At 41.8% G+C, this 22,500-nt stretch overlaps 3 protein-coding genes across 3 annotated transcripts in view; 1 reads left to right on the top strand and 2 right to left on the bottom strand.

Annotated features, from left to right (window-relative positions):
* Nucleotides 1–469, bottom strand: part of si:ch73-60h1.1 (calcium/calmodulin-dependent protein kinase type IV) — a 27,765-nt gene extending 27,296 nt beyond the window's left edge. Inside the window, exon 1 of the mRNA XM_028587580.1 lies at nucleotides 1–469. This exon is cut by the window's left edge and continues 176 nt beyond it. The gene's annotated coding sequence lies outside the window, so the exon portion shown is untranslated.
* Nucleotides 1–22,500, bottom strand: part of LOC114561491 (ephrin-A2) — a 366,950-nt gene that overhangs the window by 135,852 nt on the left and 208,598 nt on the right. The gene's annotated exons all lie outside the window — the stretch shown is intronic.
* fam174c (family with sequence similarity 174 member C) lies at nucleotides 2,365–7,608 on the top strand. The gene is made up of 3 exons (XM_028587548.1): nucleotides 2,365–2,931; nucleotides 5,117–5,239; nucleotides 6,895–7,608. Exons 1-3 carry the CDS (start codon nucleotides 2,630–2,632, stop codon nucleotides 6,896–6,898), a joined length of 429 nt encoding a protein of 142 aa, XP_028443349.1. The 5' UTR covers nucleotides 2,365–2,629; the 3' UTR covers nucleotides 6,899–7,608.

Below are 22,500 nucleotides of genomic sequence, written 5' to 3'. Positions count from 1 at the left end.
GTTAATCCACGAAACCGCTGGATGTCCAAATATCTCAACTAAATATTAGTAAAATATGCAAATATAGTTGTTAAAATACCCCGAGAACGGTCCTGATCCGCCGGTTTGGGCCCGTTTACCGGAGAAAAGAAGTGACTGTTTGAATCCCTCGGGGACGAACCGAGTCTTTAGTCCAGACTGAAGCCGGAACCGGGACCCAGACGCTCCAGGTCCGGGTGTGTCGCAGCTTCCATCGGGCCTAAAACCCTCTCAGATACCGGATCACTTCAGTCCATCACCGTTCTCCCGGGATTTATCCGTAGTTTCGGTGTTTTTACCGGCAGCAACGGTCCGTCCGTTGCAGTCTCGAAACGTTCGATCCAGCCCGAAAGGCGCGAAAACAACAACGGAGCACGCTCGGGCGTTTTCCCCGCGAAACAGAGAGCGAACTCGGGCTGTCTCGGCGGCGTTCGGGGCTTTGATTCCCGGGCAGGGCAGCTCCAGATGTCCGCTGTATCAGCACCGAGAGACAGAGAGATGCTGTAATCTCACAGCCCCGCCCCTCTGTCACCGTGCCGACCAATCACAGCGCTGCAGGAGAGCCCAGCCGCACTGCCATTGGCCGGCCGGTCTGTCTGTCACGTCCCGAAGCCTCTGTCAGCAACCTAAATACAGAAACAACCTAAATACATGAATGTACATTAGCGTGACATCTGGAGGCTTTGATCCTGCGGGAATCAAACCCGCAACTCTGACACGGTGCACGCGCCTGGCAGACAGAAGCTCTGTCAGAGGTATGAACAGATTGAATCATTCAGGTGTTACAATGAGTCATAATTACAGCTTCTCCTTTCCATAAAGCTTAAAAATGACCTGAGATTTACACATAGCCTATCTCTTCTTAATCAATGCCAAACTCCCCTAAAATATAATTAATGGAGGAAGAAAATACATTAATTTAAAATCAGACAAACCTGTTAACAACAGCCAATACTGGACTAATAAATAATAATAAAATATCCATAGAATATCAGTAAAATATCACAAAGATGTCCGAAAAATATTTAAAAAATGTCAGAAAAATATAAAAAAAATGTCAGAAAAGTATTCAAAAAATATCCACAAAATATTCAAAATATATCAGAAAAATATTCAAAAAATAATCCAAACAAATCCCAAATAATATCAATACAATTGTATTAATAAAATATCTGAACGATTACTTTTACAATATCCAACAAAGCTTAAATATTCTATTCTGAAATATTTCTCTAAAATATTCTAAATATATTAGTAAAATATACAAATAAAATTCTTTAAAAAGATCCCAAAAATATGTTAGTAAGAAATATAAAAAAGTATCAGTAAAATATATAAAATAACATTCTTCAAAGATCCCAAAAAATATCAGTTAAATATCTAAAAAAAGAAATCGTAAAATTAAAAAAGGATAATTTAGTTAGAAAAACTTTAAATAAAATATACACAATATATACAAAATATAATACAAATCTGCAAATATAATTATTAAAATATCCAAAAATATTTCAGTAAAACGAAAAAAAAAATATATTATTAGAATATTGGATATAAGTTAATAAAATATCTGAATAATAGTTTTTAAAAACACAAACTCTGGCTCCACAGCGCCCCCCTGTGGACAGAATTACAAGTTCAACTTCTTCTCTTTTATTTCCACTCATATATATTTCAGAAAACATTGACTTTATTGTAAATTAAATTATGACCGCAGTGGATGCTGGGACTATTGTTTTTTTTAGATATGTGCTCGCTCGCTCCCCCTATCTGCCCCAAAGCTTCATTCATAAATATCACAATTTAAAAATGTCTCTTATATCAGTAGGTTCTCATATGTTGCAGAATGTGATTTATATGTTTTTCTAAAGCTGGAAGAGTCACTCTTCAGTTCGGCATCAATTTAAACTGAAAATATTTAAAACATTTTCCCATTTTGAACAAGAAATATGCATGAAAACAAAACGGGCAGAAAGTACCGTAATCAATCCCGCTGTTTAAACCTTATGACTTATACAATTATATAGTGTTTCACAATAATAAACAGTAATACGAATACCCTAATAGTTCTCTAGCTCCTCTATAAACTGTGACAAAGTATTGCCCTGCACCCTGTCAGTCACCTTAACACGGACAGGCACCAAACTCCGTGTATAAAAGTCACACTTTAAGTATGTCTCTTAATATCAGAAGGAATTGATAGTTTGCAGAATGTGATTGATATGTTCTTCTAAAGCTACAAGAGCCGCTCTTTAGTTCGGCATCCATTCACTGTGTTTTTCTGTCTATGTATGTCTGAATTTGTGAATTTAACCGTGTGATTGGTTGTCCTACGAGTCAAATCGAGGGATAATTTTACCCACGCACGCCCCTGCGTGTGACGTCATCAGTAGGTGGATGTGAACTTCCTAGTTGAGTTTTTGAGCCGTCTGTCTTCAACATCAACAAAGCCCGAGTAGAGGCACAGTTCAGCGGATACTGCGACGTGTCTCTGGGAAAAGCCCCGCTCGGTTCCGCTAAAAAAGAAAAACACAGCAGAAAGTCCCTCTCGAGCCGCCATAAGTTTCCTAATTGTCTTCTCTAAGGTTCGCGCGGAGTGTTTCTGGATGTTATAATGACTTTTTACAGAGTTCTCTCGGCGGTGTTTGTACCGATATGTTGTGTGTTTGTGTCCGCGGCGAAGGATGCGCTCACACTCACCACCGGCACCGGCGGCGGCGGCACCGTGGCGCCCGGACCCGCGGTTACGAACTCCTCCGGCGGGGCGAACTCCACACACAGCGGTGGCGGAGGCGGCGGCGGCGGTAGGATGCTTAGCGGCCTAAATGTGGACAGCTCGATGATCCAGAGGGCCCTGTACGTGTTGATCGCCATCACCATGATTGGAGTTCTCTACTTCCTCATCCGAGCTGTGCGGTGAGAAAAAACACTTCACACCAAACTCCATTCATATTAGTAGGGATTTAGTGAACGGTTAAATGTATCGGTGACACGTTACCAAAATACTATGTAAAACTTTTTTGACCTGTTTTCTGCGATGTATATTATGTTGTCCAACCGTGAAAATGGTTGTTATAATAAATGACTACAAGGAAAGTATTGAATAATAGGATTATAGAGTAGAAGTGTTGATAAGAGAAGAAGCATTAAATCACTAGATTTGTGAATGGAGTTTGGTGTGGGGTCGCATTTTACCGTGTGTACAACTGCTGAGAAGCATTACACCAAACTCCATTCATATAAACAGGGATTTAGTGAACGATTAATGTATCTGTGACACATTAACAAAATAAAATGTAAAACTTTAACTAACCTTTCGAAAACATTTTCTGCGATGTATATTACATTGTCCAAAATGTGAAATGGAAGTTAACAAGGACCCCAAGCTATTGCTTAGGTCTGTAGTTTGTCAATCAACAATGTTGTGTAATAGTTATGAGAGTGCTACCTCTTAAGAAGAAGCTAACTTTAGAAAAACAACTGCAAAACATTTTACAGACTATGTATAAGTATTGATAAGAAAAGCATTAAATCACTAGATTTATGAATGGAGTTTGGTGTGCCGCCTCTTCACACAGGTGAATGGCAGGTAAGAGGTACAGAACTACAGAAGGATGTACTTATAACTGATAAATCATTAGATTAACTAATTACGGTTACAGTAAAGTCCATAATATATACTTTGCAATTTTAATATTCCCTCTTATCAGCTGCAAAATATGATAATGCCCTTTTGAGAGTTTCTTCAATTCAGCCTTTATCTCATCTATCCAGTTACGTTTTTATATCTAAAAGATATGATTTCAAAAGATGGGCGACATACCTGTAAAACTAGAATACTCTGTATCTCACTCTGTTAACATGTCAACAAACAGCAGTTGCTCCACAACACAGACTGTGTGTGTGTGTGTGTGTGTGTGTGTGTGTGTGTGTGTGTGTGTGTGTGTGTGTGTGTGTGTGTGTGTGTGTGTGTGTGTGTGTGTGTGTGTGTGTGTGTGTGTTTTAAGTTTCTGGATTAATCAATCAAAAAGTTTGTGTACTATCTTAAGCAGTACCACGCCAAACTCCATTCATAAATCCAGCAATTTAATACTTTGTGTCCCACCAGCGGAGGCATATATGCTATAAAATGTTACTTGTGTTGTTTTGTATAATTTAAGCACCCACTCTTAAATTCTGTGTATAATAGTCACCGACTTACTCCAACCATCCTCTCCCAATATGTTTAGTGTCTGAATTGATCCACCAAAACATTGGGTTTGTGGTTAAACAGTACTAAGTCTCTCCATTCTCATTCAAGCTCTGCGATGGAAACAAATGATGTTATCTCAACAACAGCCTCTCCTACCTGGGGACAGGTGTCGCACTAAATAAAAACAAGCAATTTAAAGCTTTCTCTACAGTCAGAAGGTTTTATTGCTGCAACAAGTACACTAAATGTGAAACATGTCTTGGTGAAAGGTGCATTCGTAAACACACCAAACAGAAAGTAAACAATAAATACAGAAAAACTAATATATACATACAAATAAGGAATAATAAGAAGAAACTGTGCACATTGTGTTAATGTGAGTCTTGTGTTAGATTTACTCTTCAGTTCTGCATAAATCTGATGTACTATTTATCTGTTATCACTAAAAACAATACTACCTTTACAGGTGTATTACTACTTCCTGTCCTGTTTGTGGACAGCCAGCACACCAAATTCCATTCATAAATCTCCCAATTTAAGCGGTTTAATCTGTAAACTAAACATGCACGCACTCATGCGCACACACAGACACATGCACACACACACGCACGCACAGACAGACAGAGACACACACATAGAAAAACAGACACACATACATATACACACACACACACACACACACAAAGACACATAGACACACACACACAAAGACACATAGACACACACACACACACACACACACACACACACACACACACACACAGACTGACAATAACAGTTGATATAGTGAGTTTAAAGTACTAAACAGTTGAAACTACAGTAGTAGTATTGCTGACCAAAACCAGCCTAAATATTGATATATACTCTGTATGAAAGTGGTAGTGACGGTGCTCTGTGATTGGCTGACAGGATGAAGAGGCCCGCCCCCAAGAAGAAGTACGGTCTGCTGGCGAACTCGGAGGACTCGGTGGAGATGGAGGGGGGGGAGAGTGACGAGGACGACACGCTGTATGAAGCTCGCAGCCTCCGCAGGTCAGAGACAACTACACTCCCGCTTCACACTGCATGGCCACCTGACCATTAAATAATAAACCAATGAAATCTATGTACCGCTTGATTTGCTAAACTCTACGAGGACTGAGGAACTTTTTTTTTTGGGCTTTATGTTGACCAAACTGTAAGCGAGAAGAAGCAATAATACAGTCAAAGATATTTGACTTTTTCAAAAATAAAAGCCTGTCGATAAACTACATGTTTTGTCTGTCTCTCGATGGGATTCTTGCTGACCAGCTACATAGCATGCGTAACGTATGGGCGTACAGGTGGAGGGGATCGATACAGCGTAGTATCGCGATATTTTCTGTGGCAATACTGTATATCGATACAGAGACGCCAATTATGGATCTCTTATTATATACAGTACAGGCCAAAAGTTTGGACACACCTTCTCATTCAATGTGTTTCCTTTTTATTTTCATGACTATTTACATTGTAGATTCTCACTGAAGGCATCAAAACTATGAATGAACACATATGGAATTATGTACTTAACAAAAAAGTGTGAAATAACTGAAAACATGTCTTATATTTTAGATTCTTCAAAGTAGCCACCCTTTGCTTTTTTTGATAACTCTGCAAACCCTTGGTGTTCTCTCAATGAGCTTCATGAGGTAGTCACCTGAAATGGTTTATGTACTTATGTATCCAATGTACATGATCCAAAAGCACCCCCATCTTTCAATTCAATGTTATTCAGTGTGAATGACTATTATCCCCCATACTTATTGTTAATCCGCCGCATTTTTGTCCTGCTACTAGTCACGGAGCGTTGTCAACACATGCACACACAATACATAAACATGTGTGTAATGACCGGGAATGTTGTGCTATGACTTTTCTAAGAGATTTGCCGTGCAGTTTTTTTTTTTTTTTTCATTTCACGAAATTGGGGAAAAAAAGCCGCAAAATTTCCCATTGACTATAATGGGAAATCTTCGGGAAATCGCTTAACGTAGCTCCAAACAAACGTTCTTTGGGGCCATACCGATTTGCCGTGCTTTAACGTAGAAAAATAATTAAAAGTTTAAACCGAAGACGAGACTTTATTGGGCTGAATGGGCATTCTGATATCAAGCACGGTTTCTACCAAATCACAGTTTATGTATCATCCAGTTTTCAGACCGGTTCAGATTTTCCAATGTGTGTGTAAGGGGACGAAATGTTAAGAGTCAGAGCGGAGGAGAGAGAGGGGAGCTGCAGTACGAATATTATACGAAATCTTTCCAAGCAAGTTGCTCTCTCCCCTACAGTTTTCACTCTTCATACATCATGGTTGGTCAAAACTAACTATGCAATCCACCGCATTTAAACTTTTGGCTCTGTTCACACCAACTGCCGATAGAAACTATGAAAAGAATGTTCCCTGTTTGTTACCTGCTCTGTGTCGCATATATTTGACACCACAAACATAAAAACCACATCAATGCGTTCGCCAGACTTTTATCTCTCTTGTGATGATAATATTTTGTCGTTTGGACCCACCGTTTTTGAATTACAAAACAAACTTTAATGTTATGCTTTAAGGTCAGGTCAGACAGACTGACAGAGAGAGTGATGAAGTCAGTTTTTCCTGAACTTTGGGTTCATGTTGTAACTATGGATCTGCTCCGTGTTATCTGTCTCTGCAGATGAGTCGCCATGTGTTCACCGGACGGATCAGGCGAGTCATGTGTTCCCCGTCACATGATCTGTTATTGATCAGAGAGAGAGAGAGAGAGAGAGACTGACCAAAGACTGGAGGAGGAGGAGGAGGAGGAGAAATGGACCAAACACTTATTGATGCCAAAGCTGCTCGAGGAACTCAGCAGGATTAAAAAAACAATCATTATTTTTTAAGGTGGTATTGGATGATTGAATAGAATTTAAGGTGGTATTGGAAGATATAATAGAGTTTGTGGAGAAGCAGACGTGAAGGTTCTGTGGATCATTTTGATAATTCCTCTGTTATTATTATTATTATGATTATGATTATAATTATTATTATTTCAGACTCTTTTTCTGGGAAGTTTCTTTTTCTTCCTGTGCTTAAACTACTGCAAACTGACTCCAGACCAGCTGATAAACCTGCAGACATTTGGACTTCTTAGTGTCCCTTTCATTTGATTTTCAAGCTAAAACATTAAAGGATGTTTCCGGTGTTTTTTGCCGTGTATGTGCCTGAATGATCTCAGACACTCTGACACAGAGAGGAGCCATGTTGGCTCGCTGCAGACAACCAGCTGCCGTTTGTTGACACGCGGGAGGCTGTGAATGTGTGTTGGTGGGAGAGAAGTTAGCCAACAAGTGCTGCAAGATACACAATATTCATCTTTTCATTAAAGGGTTACTTCTGTATTTTTCAACCTGGACTCAGATTATTATTCTAAATGTCTGACAACATTATGGGATGGATCCCTACAGAGATAGACCTTTTAGTTAAAGAGTAAGATCCTTTTAGTTTAATATGAAACAGCCCCGAAATCACCATCACCAAACTCCACCAGACTCCATGTAAATAATCAGGACTTTTATCATCGTAAAACACACTTCATTCAAAGTGGACAGAAACTAAATAAAACTATCAAAAGCCGTCTTGGTTCATCTTTCCACTGTTCCAACAATCACCACTCTGGTTTGGTTGAAATAAACCCTTAATTCACCCATTTACATGTGGAGATATGCTGGCTCTATACACGCTAAAAGTCCTGATTATTTACATGGAGTCTGGTGGAGATATGCTGGCTCTATACACGCTAAAAGTCCTGATTATTTACATGGAGTCTGGTGGAGATATGCCGGTTCTATACACGCTAAAAGTCCTGATTATTTACATGGAGTCTGGTGGAGATATGCTGGCTCTATACACGCTAAAAGTCCTGATTATTTACATGGAGTCTGGTGGAGATATGCTGGCTCTATACACGCTAAAAGTCCTGATTATTTACATGGAGTCTGGTGGAGATATGCTGGCTCTATACACGCTAAAAGTCCTGATTATTTACATGGAGTCTGGTGGAGTTTGTTGATGGTGATTTCGTGGCTGTTTGATGTTAAACTAAAAGGATCTTGCTCTTTAATCTAAAATGTCTTCAGTTTGCAGAAATAGTTTCTGGTATGAATCATAGGAAAGACGTCTTCATTTAAAGCCAAATAAATATGAATTAATAATATATTTTTTATTTAAAACTTTTTTCTCCACACATTCTTTCATATATGATGTTCAGCTTTTCACTAAAAGACTCTCAGGTTACATTGACACATATTTGAAGTATTTAAGTATTCTAGAAAAGTATTTCTAAATATGGACCCATAAAATAAAAAGGTACGTGTGAACCTGATTGATATGTTTCAGTTGTTATTCTGCTCTTGCTTTGTACAGGTTAGCTTAGCATAACGCTAACATCAGACCCAGGAAACCGGAGTAGAGGGCTTTCAGTTCAGGGGTCTCATTTCTAAACGTGGTGTATGCACCAAACGGGGCTGAAATGTGCTTACCCCACTTCCCCCGCAAAGGTTGTGATTTATAAAAAACAAACTTGACGGGAGAATGTGTGGTCCTCCACGCAAACTCTGACCCATGCCTACGCACATTTTGGAGACAAAATAGGAATTGGTGACGCAGATGGTGAGGTGGTGAACTGAAGTCAGACTGCAGAGCGTAAATGGGAATAAGATTACTCGTAATATTTTCTAGTATTGATGCCTCACGCACATTCTTTCACTCCATATCATCCACGTTACCATGAAGATTAAATCCAGCAGTGTTATTTGCGCTTGTACTGAGTGATAATTGTTCCATAAACACCTTCAACTCAAATCTTAAATAAAAATGTGTTCTTAATATTTAATCAGCGCTGTCTCACCGTCACATTGTCCTCTACGGAGGGCAGAAGGATGAGATGGCCCGACTGCATGGAATACAGGATATACCCTAGCATTAGATAACTGCACAACACAGTGTAAATATCTAAATATCCGTCTTTAAAACTGTGCATATATCATCAAATGTCAAAGTCTGGAAATACAGCCGTTAAGCTCTCGTGCAATCGTTACGCTCTATGTCCTCGTTATCAGTCCGAACTTTAATACTGTTCATAACAAACCCTGCATGAAGAAAAGTGTGTTTGCCTATTACATTTTGTCTTCAGATTGTATCTCAGGGTGGGGGATACCACTAGTTGTTGCTGTGATTTAAGCAAGGTGTTAACAATCAAAAATCGTTGTAGACTAAACATATAAATACTGCGGTGACCCCGTGCGTAATGCTGCATGATGGCCCTGCTGGCCCTGCAGGAGGACTACGCTAATGGAAGAATCGGGAGAAAAAGAGACTTCAGGGACCATGACCATGACTGGCTCATATGCAGATTTAAATTCCCTAATATAGCTCTAATAGTAATATAGCTGTAATAGTGTCCTCGCCACTCTGGGGGAAACCGGCTGTTTCCAGAGGGAAATGGCAGACAGTTAAGTGTTTTTTTAAATAAATATTATATATAATCTTCAACTTTATCACTAAGGCTTGTTTGGATATAATATATAGTTCTGTTAAATCTTATTATATATTTCTGATATATCGAAGCTGTCCCAGAGTGCTGTAATGCCTGCTGATTTGGACGTATTATTAATCTATGTAGTCTATAGATCCGGGATCCATACACTGTGCAAGAACAGGTCGAAATTATAATTCAATTTGCAGTAATTCCTGAACGTCTGAGAAGTTTTTTTTGCTTTTTCTCCGTCCGTCATCATGATTCAGTGTAACAACTGCCAGGGTCATTAACATACTGATCAGCATTCACGAGGTGCTTTACATTGACTATTTATGGTTAAAAATGGGCGTGTACAGGGCGGGATAAGAGGCTGATCCATGTACGCTCACTTGTAGTCAATCTGTGATTTATAAAGGGAACATTGCTTACAGGTGTGCGTAAACAATGTTTTATAAATCAGACTTTTTTTCAGCGTACGCCATTTTAGGCTTTTGGGCGCACGTACACTTAAAGTAAGGATCCTACGCACAGTTTACTAAATGAGACCCCAGGACTTTACACTTTTTGTAAAACTGTGGAAACTGTAACTGTAAATATAAGCCATTACAAACTGTCCATTTACATAAACATGAATATAAACAACTCTAATTATTATATAGCAATCACATAAGAAACATAAGCAGCCATTAAAAGGACACTTGCAGTTATTTGTTAGTTGAGCTCAACAGTGACTGGCCACTTTTTAAACAGATTTCCCCCATTCATATATTTCTTATTATATATTCTTATATAAAGAGTTTAAAGCTTGGAAGCGAGCCAACCAGCTACCAGATGAATCATGACCATAAAACATTTGATTTGACTCAAAACAACATTTAGAAACAAGACTGAACAGAAAGGATCAGCGAGTTCAGCAGTAGGAACTGGTTGACTAACTGACCATCCGAAACGTGAATGAAACGGAGCTTAATGCCACCAAAGACGAACAACCCAGAGAGTTTGTTTATTCTATCCCAGAATACATCTGTGTTGTAGCCAGTCCTTCCTCTGCAGCGCTGTGGAGATAGAGCTGGACATTATAGAGACTAAGTGTGGAGCAGAAGGAGAGGAGGAGTCTCAGTGTGTCTGCAGAGACTGTAGAAGGACCGAGCAGCAGCAGAGCAGTCCAGATACACTGATGATACTCAGTCAGATCTAGAGGAACACACAGGGATGATGGAGGACTCCACATCTGGTCTCAACACATCCTCCTTTCTGATCACTAAGATGACTTCCATCTGGTGAGAGAAGAACAACAGAGGAGATAAATGAGTGTTTCCAGAGACTCTGTTCATCAGCTGTCAGTCAGTGAAGCAGCACATCCAGTATAAAGAGCAGCAGAGACTTCAGTCCTGTTCAGACACCAAGTGGAGCTGCTGTGTAGAGCATCCTGCTTCCTTTCAGCTCTCATGGTAACGTGTTGGAGTGAAGCTCACAGACCTGCAGAGACTTTGGCCATCAAGTCTGTTGACTCTGCAGATTTCACTGAAGTACACAATGGAAATAAACTGCTGAGTCCTGAACGCATCGTTACTGCAGAAACAGAGATGTTCACTGCTCACTAATGATGATTTACTGTTGTTGGGTTCAGAGCTGTTAAAAACCATCTGAATGTTTCATCTACTTTTAAATATTACATTATAAATATATAAATATGGAGTCTGTTATAAATTATTCCACCAACCAAATGACAGGACAGACGTATGAGCTTAATGACTGAACAGTAAAACATCTGCTGTGATTACTCCTGCAGACATGAACACAACAACAACAACAACAGTCTTGACCTGATCACAACAAGCTCCTGGCTCATCTGATTGGCTGACTGTCCCCTCTCTCCTCTCACAGCTTCACTGAGAAGGTTGGAGGTTTACAGGAATGTAAGGATCTTTGCTTTGATATTAATTGTGTTTAGTTCAATACTGCTGAGACCAGGACTGACTCCAAACATTTGACTGACCTCAGTCTCCAGTCGATAGTTTGGATTTGCTGCAAGATCACACAGCACCTTGACTCCTGAATACTCCAAGTTGTTTTCTCTCAGGTCCAGCTCTCTCAGATGGGAGGGGTTGGTCTTTAGAGCTGAGGCCAGAGAAGCACAGCTTATCTTTGACAAACTGCAGTCGCTCAATCTGAATTATGAATAAATGAAGAAAACAAAAATCCATTTATAATCACATCAATACTATATTGATCCTTTAAATAGCTGAATTTGGAAATATGCTTTGGTTCTTTGTTTTCATCCAGGTGTGTGTGTGTGTGTGTGTGTGTGTCTGTGACTGTATGTCTCTGTGAGTGTCTGTGTGTGAAATGAACAGAAATCAAAGAAATAGTTCTACTTCAACTAGTAAACTTCATCCATTAAAACCAATAGTAGTTCCGAGTAGAGCTGTAATCAGGCCTAAAAGTTCAGCCCGACAAGGCCGGAGCCTGACAGAATTTGGCCTGACAAGTACATTTTGATTGACAGCTTTTTAAAAACCCAAATCTGTTTACCGCCTGACATTATTCAAATGTGCGCGTGCACACATCTCTTTTGTCTTTTGTCAAGAATTAGTCTTTTCTCATTGGACACCTCATGGCGATCGAAGGAAACCCCCAGCCATATCTGCTGGCCACAGGGACTTCAAAAGCACAGGTTTTCAGCTTCTAAATAATCTTGGATTGAAAGCTTTGTGGTGGCAAATTTTATTTTAACCATTTGTTTAATGATATTGACCATTTGTTTAAAGATTGTTTTAAACCTCCACATAATCCTGTTCCTTCCTGTAGACTTAAAGGCACCAGTGAGAGAGCTGGCCTTGTAGACTGTGAGCAATAGCAGAAGTTATTTTCACTAAAGAAATTGCAGCTCCTCATTTGTTTATTTCTCTCAGATAAAGTGAAGAAGGCTCTAACACTGTGTGAACCGTATCTCTTTCTGTATCCTGAGATAAGCAGGTGTTTAGTCTAATGTAGGAGACACAGGAGCAGAACGGAAGGTTGTAAAATCATCTGACTGTCTATGGTATTTTTTAGAAAAGTGGCAGCATGCTAAAGATATTTGAAGAGGGTTAGCTTAATGGAGTTTCTTCACTATAAGATGTTTTGATTTTTAGGTTTCTAGTTAGGAAAGACATTTTCAGTTGTGCTGCGTGTACCTTTGAAACTGTGTTTTCTCCATTTGCAAATGTAAATAAATACTCAAAGACCAAACTTTGGTTTAATTCTCAAACAGTCGTTATTCGTTTTCATTTGATCATTGATATTTCTAAACGCTGCTGCTTCATAGGAAAACTTCCATCACAGCTTCTTCCATGTCAGTCTTCCACATCCTTGGGCACATTTGCTGAGCTGTTCAAGTCCCACAAGTTCTTCACACAATCTTTGAAAAATTTGTGTTTGGCTTTGAATCTCATAGTCCAGATATGAATGAGTGGTCCAATTTTTTTTAATTAAGCTTGCATAGTGGACCATGAAATTATGTTTTGGTAACAAGTTCTTTGATGGGTACAGTTCTTTGAAGAGTTTGTGATGTTCAATAATCAGGTGCCTTAAGTACACAGTCATTCCTTCAGTGATAGAGTATGAGAACACAATGTTTATAATGTTGTGATCTGGAGGGATTGTCAGCTGGAAGTAAGTTCAATACTTGGTCCTGAATATTAGACTGTAAATCTTCCACACATTCCTATACATTTTCAATTGTAGAAAGAATTACATCGTTGGGTACACTGCTTCCCAAAAGATTGGCTATGATGGAGGCACACATATCTTTGCTGTGAGTTGACAGAAGGGCCTGCTTCAACATTTTGGCATTGAGATGAAGTCGAGGGTGTTTCATCATTCAAGCACTGAGAATTATTGTGCAGTAAAGTGTCATAGTTGGAAGGGGTTTCATGAGGTACACGTGTTACATACACATGTACAAAAACATATATATGTATCTTAATTAAATGTCTTCTAAATCCAGAATAACTTGAAAATTGCAAGCAACATCCTATTTGACCACATCTTAGTCTCAAATTTTTCCCAGGATACATTGCATGAATTAGTTTGAGGTGCCTGAACAGAAGTAAAGCTGTATTAAAGGATGAAGCACAAAGGACACATCTGAACATGTTTAAGTGAATGTTTGCTTTCAGTAAAGAAAGCACTTCTATTCAAAATGTAACTTGTTCCACAAGTAAGGATCCATGTAGCAGGGATTGTTGAACAATGTATGGATTTGTCAATACAAATAAATATTTGTAGTAATAATGGTGTATTGTTTTTCATTTTATGGAGTCCTTTTCACCTAAAAACTTATTTTTAGATATCAACTCTATTAAGTGTTAAATAAAACACACTTTAAAGGAACATGCTGACTTATTGGGAATTTAGATTATTCTCCATAACCCCCAGAGTTAGACAAGTCAATACATACCTTTCTCATCTCCGTGCGTGCTGTAACGCTGTCTGACGGCTCCAGCGGCATCAGGCCAGCACAGATCCTGCAGGTGAATGGTTCCAGTAATCCTACTGCTCCCAATAAGTGACAAAATAACTCCAACATGTTCCTATTTACATGTTGTGATTTATAGAGTCACAGCGTGTACAAAAAACAACGTAACATGAGACACAGCCGTCTTCTAACAGTAAACAAACCAGGAACTATATTCTCAGACAGGCTTGCTGCGAGCATATCACTCCGCCCAAGTACTATATTCTTCCGCCTGAGAATATAGTTCCCGGTTTGTTTACAGTTAGAAGATGGCTGTGTCTCATGTTACGTTGTTTTTTGTACACGCTGTGACTCCATAAATCACAACATGTAAATAGGAACATGTTGGAGTTATTTTGTCACTTTTGTCACAATTTGGAGCAGTAGGCTAGTTGGAACCAGTTACCTGCAGGATCTGTGCTAGGCTAAGCTAATGCTGGAGCCGTCAGACAGCGTTACAGCACGCACGGAGATGAGAAGGGTATGTATGGACTAGTCTAACTCTGGGGGTTACAGTGAATAAGATAAAGTCCCAATAAGAGATGAGAAGGGTATGTATGGACTAGTCTAACTCTGGGGGTTACATTGAATAAGATAAAGTCCCAATAAGAGATGAGAAGGGTATGTATGGACTAGTCTAACTCTGGGGGTTACAGTGAATAAGATAAAGTCCCAATAAGTCGGCGTGTTCCTTTAAGTGTTGCTTGTTAACACTATGAAGGAGTTCACATTAAAATTGACTCAAGGTTAGAGTTTTATTTTACTCTACATGGGATTAGTGTTGAACTCCCACGATAGTTCAGTTTTATCTCCTGTAAAGGATTAAATGATCAACTCCTACAAAATAGTTACCTTAACTCTGCCCTAGAGTTTATTCGATGGTCACACATGTACACTCAAATTGAGTTGATTTTAACTCCCAGAGAGTTTATTCCAAAGGCTGGAATTTGCTGTGCAGAGTGCAAGCACAAGCCCGTGTAAAATGATAGAAATTAAAGACCCGTCGGGTTTGGGTAAAGATCTTCAGCTCTAGTTCAGAGGATCTTCTGTGTAACATTTACCAACAATTATAAACATTCACTTACTTTAAAAACAGTAGACATTTTCTACAGTTTCTTTAACAATAAAGTCTTTTGTTACTGCAGACACAATTTACTACAAGAAACATGAAAATATGAACAAAAACAACTTTACAACTTCATGGATTAAGTTATGTTTGTACATAACTTAGGTTCAGTTGTTAATCAGAGCTGAGACCAGAGAAGCACAGCTGATATTTGAGAAACTGCAGTTCCATAATCTGAATAAAGAGTGAATGATGTAACCTTAGAAGACAATCCTCCTGTTTGAAATCATCCAAATCCATAATCTGTTCAGAGATGAAGAAGGTTCAGAATGTAGAAGTTCAGAAGATGGAGATTCCAAACACCTGAACCCAACAGGATGACATCTTTTTGTGACAGGACAACACATTCTCACTCCCATCACGTCAACAATAGACGATGGACCTTTGGTGTTTGTTATTGATGCAAAAAGTCTCCTTTAGCATCATATTTAGACACGCTTGGCAGGGAATCTTGACTTCACTATTTGACGCTCTGGGTCGGGACATACGTTTAAATGACATGAGGCACAAGAACGTTACAGTTACGTTTAGGAAAAGATGGTGGGTGGGGTTACAAAATACAAAAATACAAAAAGGGCACAAACCCCGGTCAGATCTTGTGATACATGATCCCATCCATCCTCCGCTCAATACGGTGCAGTCGTCCTGTCCCCTTTGCAGAAAAGAATTGCGTTTCCACCTCCATGCTTCATGGTTGGGATGGTGTTCTTGGGGTTGTACTCATCCTTCTTCTTCCTCCAAACACGGCGAGTGGAGTTTAGACCAAAAAGCTCTATTTTTGTCTCATCAGACCACATGACCTTCTCCCATTCCTCCTCTGGATCATCCAGAAGGTCATTGGCAAACTTCAGACGGGCCTGGACATGCGCTGGCTTGAGCAGGGAGACCTTGCGTGCGCTGCAGGATTTGAATCCATGACGGCATGTGTGTTACTAATGGTTTTCTTTTAGACTGTGGTCCCAGCTCTCTTCAGGTCATTGACCAGGTCCTGCCGTGTAGTTCTGGGCTTCATCCCTCACCTTCCTCATGATCATTGATGCCCCACGAGGTGAGATCTTGCATGGTGCCCCAGAACAAGGGAGATTGACCTTCATCTTGAACTCCTTCCATTATCTAATAATTGCACCAACAGTTGTTGCCTTCTCACCAAGCTGCTTGCCTATTGTCCTGTAGCCCATTCCAGCCTTCGTGCAGGTCTACAATTTTATCCCTGATGTCCTTACACAGCTCTCTGGTCTTGGCCATTGTGGAGAGGTTGGAGTCTGTTTGATTGAGTGTGTGGACAGGTGTCTTTTATACAGGTAACAAGTTCAAACAGGTGCAGTTAATACAGGTAATGAGTGGAGAACAGGAGGGCTTCTTAAAGAAAAACTAACAGGCCTGTGAGAGCCAGAATTCTTACTGGTTGGTAAGTGATCAAATACTTATGTTATGCAATAAAATGCAAATTAATTATTTAAAAATCATACAATGTAATTTTCTTTTGTTTTAGATTCAGTCTCTCATAGTTGAAGAGTACCTATGATAAAAATTACAGACCTCAACATGCGTTGTAAGTAGGAAAACCTGCGAAATCGGCAGTGTATCAAATAATTGTTTCTCAGTTTAAGTTCAGACTAAATTTGTTCAAACTATTCAGACTGACACTTTAAAGTTGTTGTGATTGGTGCTCAGAGAAATCCATAAAACAAGTGAACTGAAAGAAATTTAAAACCTCAACAAATTACCCAAAAATAATGGATGCATGAATGTGCTTCACAGGTAAAATGAATGATTACATTGATTGAACTTCAGGTGTTTTATTAAATTTGAAAGCTTTAGAATTTTTTTAAAAAGATGGTTTCAAAACAGTATCCTGACTATACTTTGACTTAAAGCAGACTGTGATCCACTCATTATCCTTTGATCTTAACCATTAGTCAAAATAATTCACAATTTCTGTTTTTTTAAACCAAGAATTATGTGTATCATGTCATATAAATGAGATATATAGACCATTTTTTTTTTTTTTTACAAAAACCTTTAAAAGCAAAAGGAAAAAGGGACAAAACATTGAGGAAAATAGCACCAAAAAAAGGATCATTTTCAATTTTGACCCCAAAGGAACATTTACAACGTTATAAATATAAGTTATGTTTGTACATACATTAGTTTCAGTTGTTGTTTAAACATGAGGCGCGAGGGCCCGTCCATCGCCGCTCGCAGCTTTAATTTTTAGGGCCCGAGCGCCGACAGCGGCGAAGGCCCTATTGAAACTGAAGGAATTATTATTTTTCTTTCTTTCTTTCTATTTTTTTCCCGTCAAATGAATTGGCTTTTTGAGGGGCTTAATATATTCAAAAACTCACCAAATTTGGCGGCCGCATCAAGTCTGGTAAAAATGTATGTATTTTAAGGGTTAGTAGAAAGTTAAGAAAATTGAGCCCCTGCATAGCGTTTAATGTAGACTCACGAAACTTGGTACACATATGTAACATGTCAAGATGTACAAAAAACTTCATTAGAGCCATATTCTAAACCCAACAGGAAGTCCGCCATTTTTAATTAAATGTTTGAAATTAGTACGATTTTGGCCATTTCCACATGTCGTACTTTAACGAACTCCTCCTAGAGATTTCATCCGATCAACTTCAAACTCGGTCTGTGCCATCTTAAGACGTTAAAGATGAAAAGTTGTTAAAAGAAAAACCTTTCGTCAGACGGTGTGGGCGTGGCGGCCATTTTGAGTGTTCAGCGATGAACAAAGAAGTTGTTGTAACTTGAGTGTACGTTGTCGTATCTGCCTGAAATTTCTCCCGATGGACAAGGGTCCAGGCCTGAGGACACCTACAGGCCAAAATTGACTTTTGGTCATAGCGCCCCCCGCTGGCAACAGGAAATCTGCCTTATATGACAAACATCATCCGATTTGCATGAAACTCAGAATGTGTGGTCTACGTGTGATACTGAGCCGCCCCCTATAATATGACCACGCCCATTTACTCAGGCCACGCCCCTTCCATAACATTTGAACCGTTTAAGGTATACCATTGTGTGAGGTATCATTGAACTCAGCAGAGACTTCATTCTTCATTGGTGATGGTTTGGCCTGCCCCCTATGTTTAAGCCACGCCCCTTTCATAACATTTGAACCATTTAAGGTTGACCCTTGTGTGAGGTATCAATGAAATCAGCAGAGAGATGCTTATTCAGTGGTCATGGTTTGGCCCGCCCCCTATGTTTAAGCCACGCCCCTTTCATAAATGCTGACCCATCTAAGGTAGAGTCTTGTGTGAGATATCATTGAACTCAGCAGAGACTTCATTCTTCATTGGTGATGGTTTGGCCCGCACCCTATGTTCAAGCCACGCCCCCTTTCATACATGCTGACCCATCTAAGGTAGAGTCTTGTGTGAGGTGTAATTGAACTCAGCAGAGAGTTCCTTTTTATATGGTGATGGTTTGACCCGACCCCTATGCTTTAGCCACGCCCCTTTTCACAGCTAATGAACCGTATGACATAGAGCCTTGTGTGAGGTATCGTTGAACTCGGCGGGAAGTTCCCTTTTCATTGTTAACGATTTGCTGCCTCGTGGCAACAGGAAGTAGGCCTACAAGTCAAGGTGCTATACTTTAACAAACTCCTCCTACAGACTTCAAACTTGGTCTGCACCATCCCAACACCTTAACGATGAAAAGTTATTAAAAGAAAAACTTTTCGTCAGACGGTGTGGGCGTGGCGTCGCGGCCATTTTGAGTGTTCAGCGATGAACAAAGAAGTTGTTGTAACTTGAGTGTACGTTGTCGTATCTGCCCGAAATTTCTCCTGATTGACAAGGGTCCAGGACTGAGGACACCTACAGGCCAAAATTGACTTTTGGTCATAGCGCCCCCCGCTGGCAACATGAAATGCGCCTTATATGACAAACATCATCCGATTTGCATGAAACTCAGAATGTGTGGTCTACATGTGATACTGAGCCACACCCTATAATATGACCACGCCCACTTACTCAGGCCACGCCCCCTTTTATAACATTTGAACTGTTTAAGGTAGAGTCTTGTGTGAGGTGTCATTGAACTCAGCAGAGACTGCCTTCTTCATTGGTAATTGTTTGGCCCGCCCCCTATGTTCAGGCCACGCCCCCTTTCATACATGCTGACCCATCTAAGGTAGAGTCTTCTGTGACGCATCATTGAACTCAGCAGACACTTCCTTTTTAATTGGTGATGGTTTGACCCGCCCCCTATGATTTAGCCACGCCCCTTTTCACAGCTAATAAACTGTATGACGTAGAGTCTTTTGTGAGGTATCGTTGAACTCGGCGGGGAGTTCCCTTTTCATTGTTGACGATTTGCGGCGTCTGGCCCAGATGGCGGGCTCGTCAGTGAGCGTCTGGTGGCCGGGTTTGCCACGGAGCCCGGTCGGGCACAGCCCGAAAAAGCTACGTGGCTCCCATCTCTCCAGCCCATGGGCCCACCACCTGTGGGAGGAACCGCTGGGGTCGGGTGCGCTGCCACATGGGGGGCAGTGAAGGTCAGGGGCGTCGACGGACCAGACCCGGGCGGCAGGCGCTGGCTCTGGGGCGTGGGCGTCACCTCTCTGTGGGGAAGGAGCCGGAACTGGTGCGGGAGGTGGGCGCTACGGTTAGATCTGGTGGGGCTTACCTCTACGCATACTCTCGGTTCTGGAACCATACTCCTGGATAGGGGTTGGACTATTTTCTTCTCCGGAGTTGCCCAGGGTGTGAGGCGCCGGGCGGGTGTGGGGATACTAACAAGCCCCCGGCTGAGCGCCGCTGTGTTGGAGTTTACCCCGGTGGACGAGAGGGTCGCCTCCCTACGCCTGCGGGTTGTGGGGGGGAAAACTCTGACTGTTGTATGTGCATATGCACCAAACAGGAGTTCGGAGTATTGGGCCTTCTTGGAGACCTTGAGTGGAGTCCTGCATGGGGCTCCAGTGGGGGACTCCATTGTTCTGCTGGGGGACTTCAACGCACACATGGGCAATGATGGAGACACATGGAGAGGCGTGATTGGGAGGAACGGCCTCCCTGATCTAAACCAGAGTGTTTTTTTGTTGTTGGACTTCTGTGTTAGTCATGGATTGTCTATAACGAACACCATGTTCAAACATAGGGATGCTCATAAGTGTACTTGGTACCAGAGCACCCTAGGCCAAAGGTCAATGATCGACTTTATAATCTGATCTGAGGCCGTATGTTGTGGACACTCGGGTGAAGAGAGGGGCAGAGCTGTCAACCGATCATCTGGTGGTGAGTTGGGTCAGGGGGGCTGGGGGGGGGGAGACTCTGGACAGACCTGGTAAGCCCAAACGGGTAGTGCGGGTAAATTGGGAACGTCTGGAGGAGGCCCCTGTCCGACAGACTTTCAACTCACACCTCCGGCGGAGCTTTTCGTGCATCCTTGTGGAGGCTGGGGACATTGAACCCGAGTGGACAATGTTCAAAGTTTCCCTTGCTGAAGCTACGGCGGGGAGCTGTGGTCTTAGGGTCTTAGGTGCCTCAAGGGCCGGTAACCCACGAACCCCGTGGTGGACACTGGTGGTCAGGGAAGCCGTCCAACTGAAGAAGGAGTCTTTCCAGGATATGTTATCCCGGAGGACTCCGGAGGCAGTTGCAGGGTACCAAGGGGCCCGAGGGGCTGCAGCCTCTGCCGTGAAAGAGGCAAAGCAGCGGGTGTGGGAGAAGTTCGGAGAAGACATGGAGAAGGACTTTCGGTCGGCACTAAAGTGCTTCTGGAAAACTGTTCGCCACCTCAGGAGGGGGAAGCGGGGAACCATCCAAGCTGTGTACAGTAAGGATGGGACACTGTTGACCTCAACTGAGGAGGTAATAGGGCGGTGGAAGGAGCACTTTGAGGAACTCCTGAATCTGACTAATATGCCCTCTATGTTAGAGGCAGAGCTGGAGGATGACGGGGGATTGTCGTTGATTTCCCAGGCGGAAGTCACTGATGTAGTCAAACAACTCCACAGTGGCAAAGCCCCGGGGATTGATGAGATCCGTCCAGAAATGCTCAAGGCTCTGGGTGTGGAGGGGCTGTCCTGGTTGACACGCCTCTTCAACATTGCGTGGAAGTCTGGAACAGTGCCAAAAGAGTGGCAGACTGGGGTGGTGGTTCCGCTTTTTAAAAAGGGGGACCAGAGGGTGTGTGCCAATTACAGGGGTATCACACTTCTCAGCCTCCCTGGTAAAGTCTACTCCAAGGTGCTGGAAAGGAGGGTTCGGCCGATAGTCGAACCTCGGGTTGAAGAGGAACTATGTGGATTCCGTCCTGGTCGTGGAACAACGGACCAGCTCTTCACTCTCGCAAGGATCCTGGAGGGAGCCTGGGAGTATGCCCAACCGGTCTACATGTGTTTTGTGGATCTGGAGAAGGCGTATGACCGGGTCCCCCGGGAGATACTGTGGGAGGTGCTGCGGGAGTATGGAGTAAGGGGGTCTCTTCTCAGGGCCATCCAATCTCTGTACGACCAAAGTGAGAGCTGTGTCCGGGTTCTCGGCAGTAAGACGGACTCGTTTCAGGTGAGGGTTGGCCTCCGCCAGGGCTGCGCTTTGTCACCAATCCTGTTTGTTACATTTATGGACAGGATATCGAGGCGTAGTCGGGGTGGGGAGGGGTTGCAATTCGGTGGGCTGGGGATCTCATCACTGCTCTTTGCAGATGATGTGGTCCTGATGGCATCATCGGCCTGTGACCTTCAGCACTCACTGGATCGGTTCGCAACCGAGTGTGAAGCGGTTGGGATGAGGATCAGCACCTCTAAATCTGAGGCCATGGTTCTCAGCAGGTAACCGATGGAGTGTCTTGTCCAGGTAGGGAATGAGTCCTTACCCCAAGTGAAGGAGTTCAAGTACCTTGGGGTTTTGTTCATGAGTGAGGGGACAATGGGCGGGAGATTGGTGGGAGAATCGGGCGCAGCGGGTGCGGTATTACATTCAATCTATCTCACCGTTGTGGCGAAAGAGAGCTGAGCCAGAAGGCAAAGCTCTCGATCTACCGGTCAGTTTTCGTTCCTACCCTCACCTATGGTCATGAAGGCTGGGTCAAGACCGAAAGAACGAGATCCAGGGTACAAGAGGCTGAAATGGGTTTCCTCAGGAGGGTGACTGGCGTCTCCCTTAGAGATAGG

This window comes from Perca flavescens, chromosome 9, assembly GCF_004354835.1.
Source record: "Perca flavescens isolate YP-PL-M2 chromosome 9, PFLA_1.0, whole genome shotgun sequence".
In the NCBI taxonomy this organism is placed as follows: Eukaryota; Metazoa; Chordata; class Actinopteri; order Perciformes; family Percidae; genus Perca; species Perca flavescens.
The sequence above is the reverse complement of the archived record's forward strand: the minus strand, read 5'-3'. Positions and strand labels throughout refer to the sequence as shown.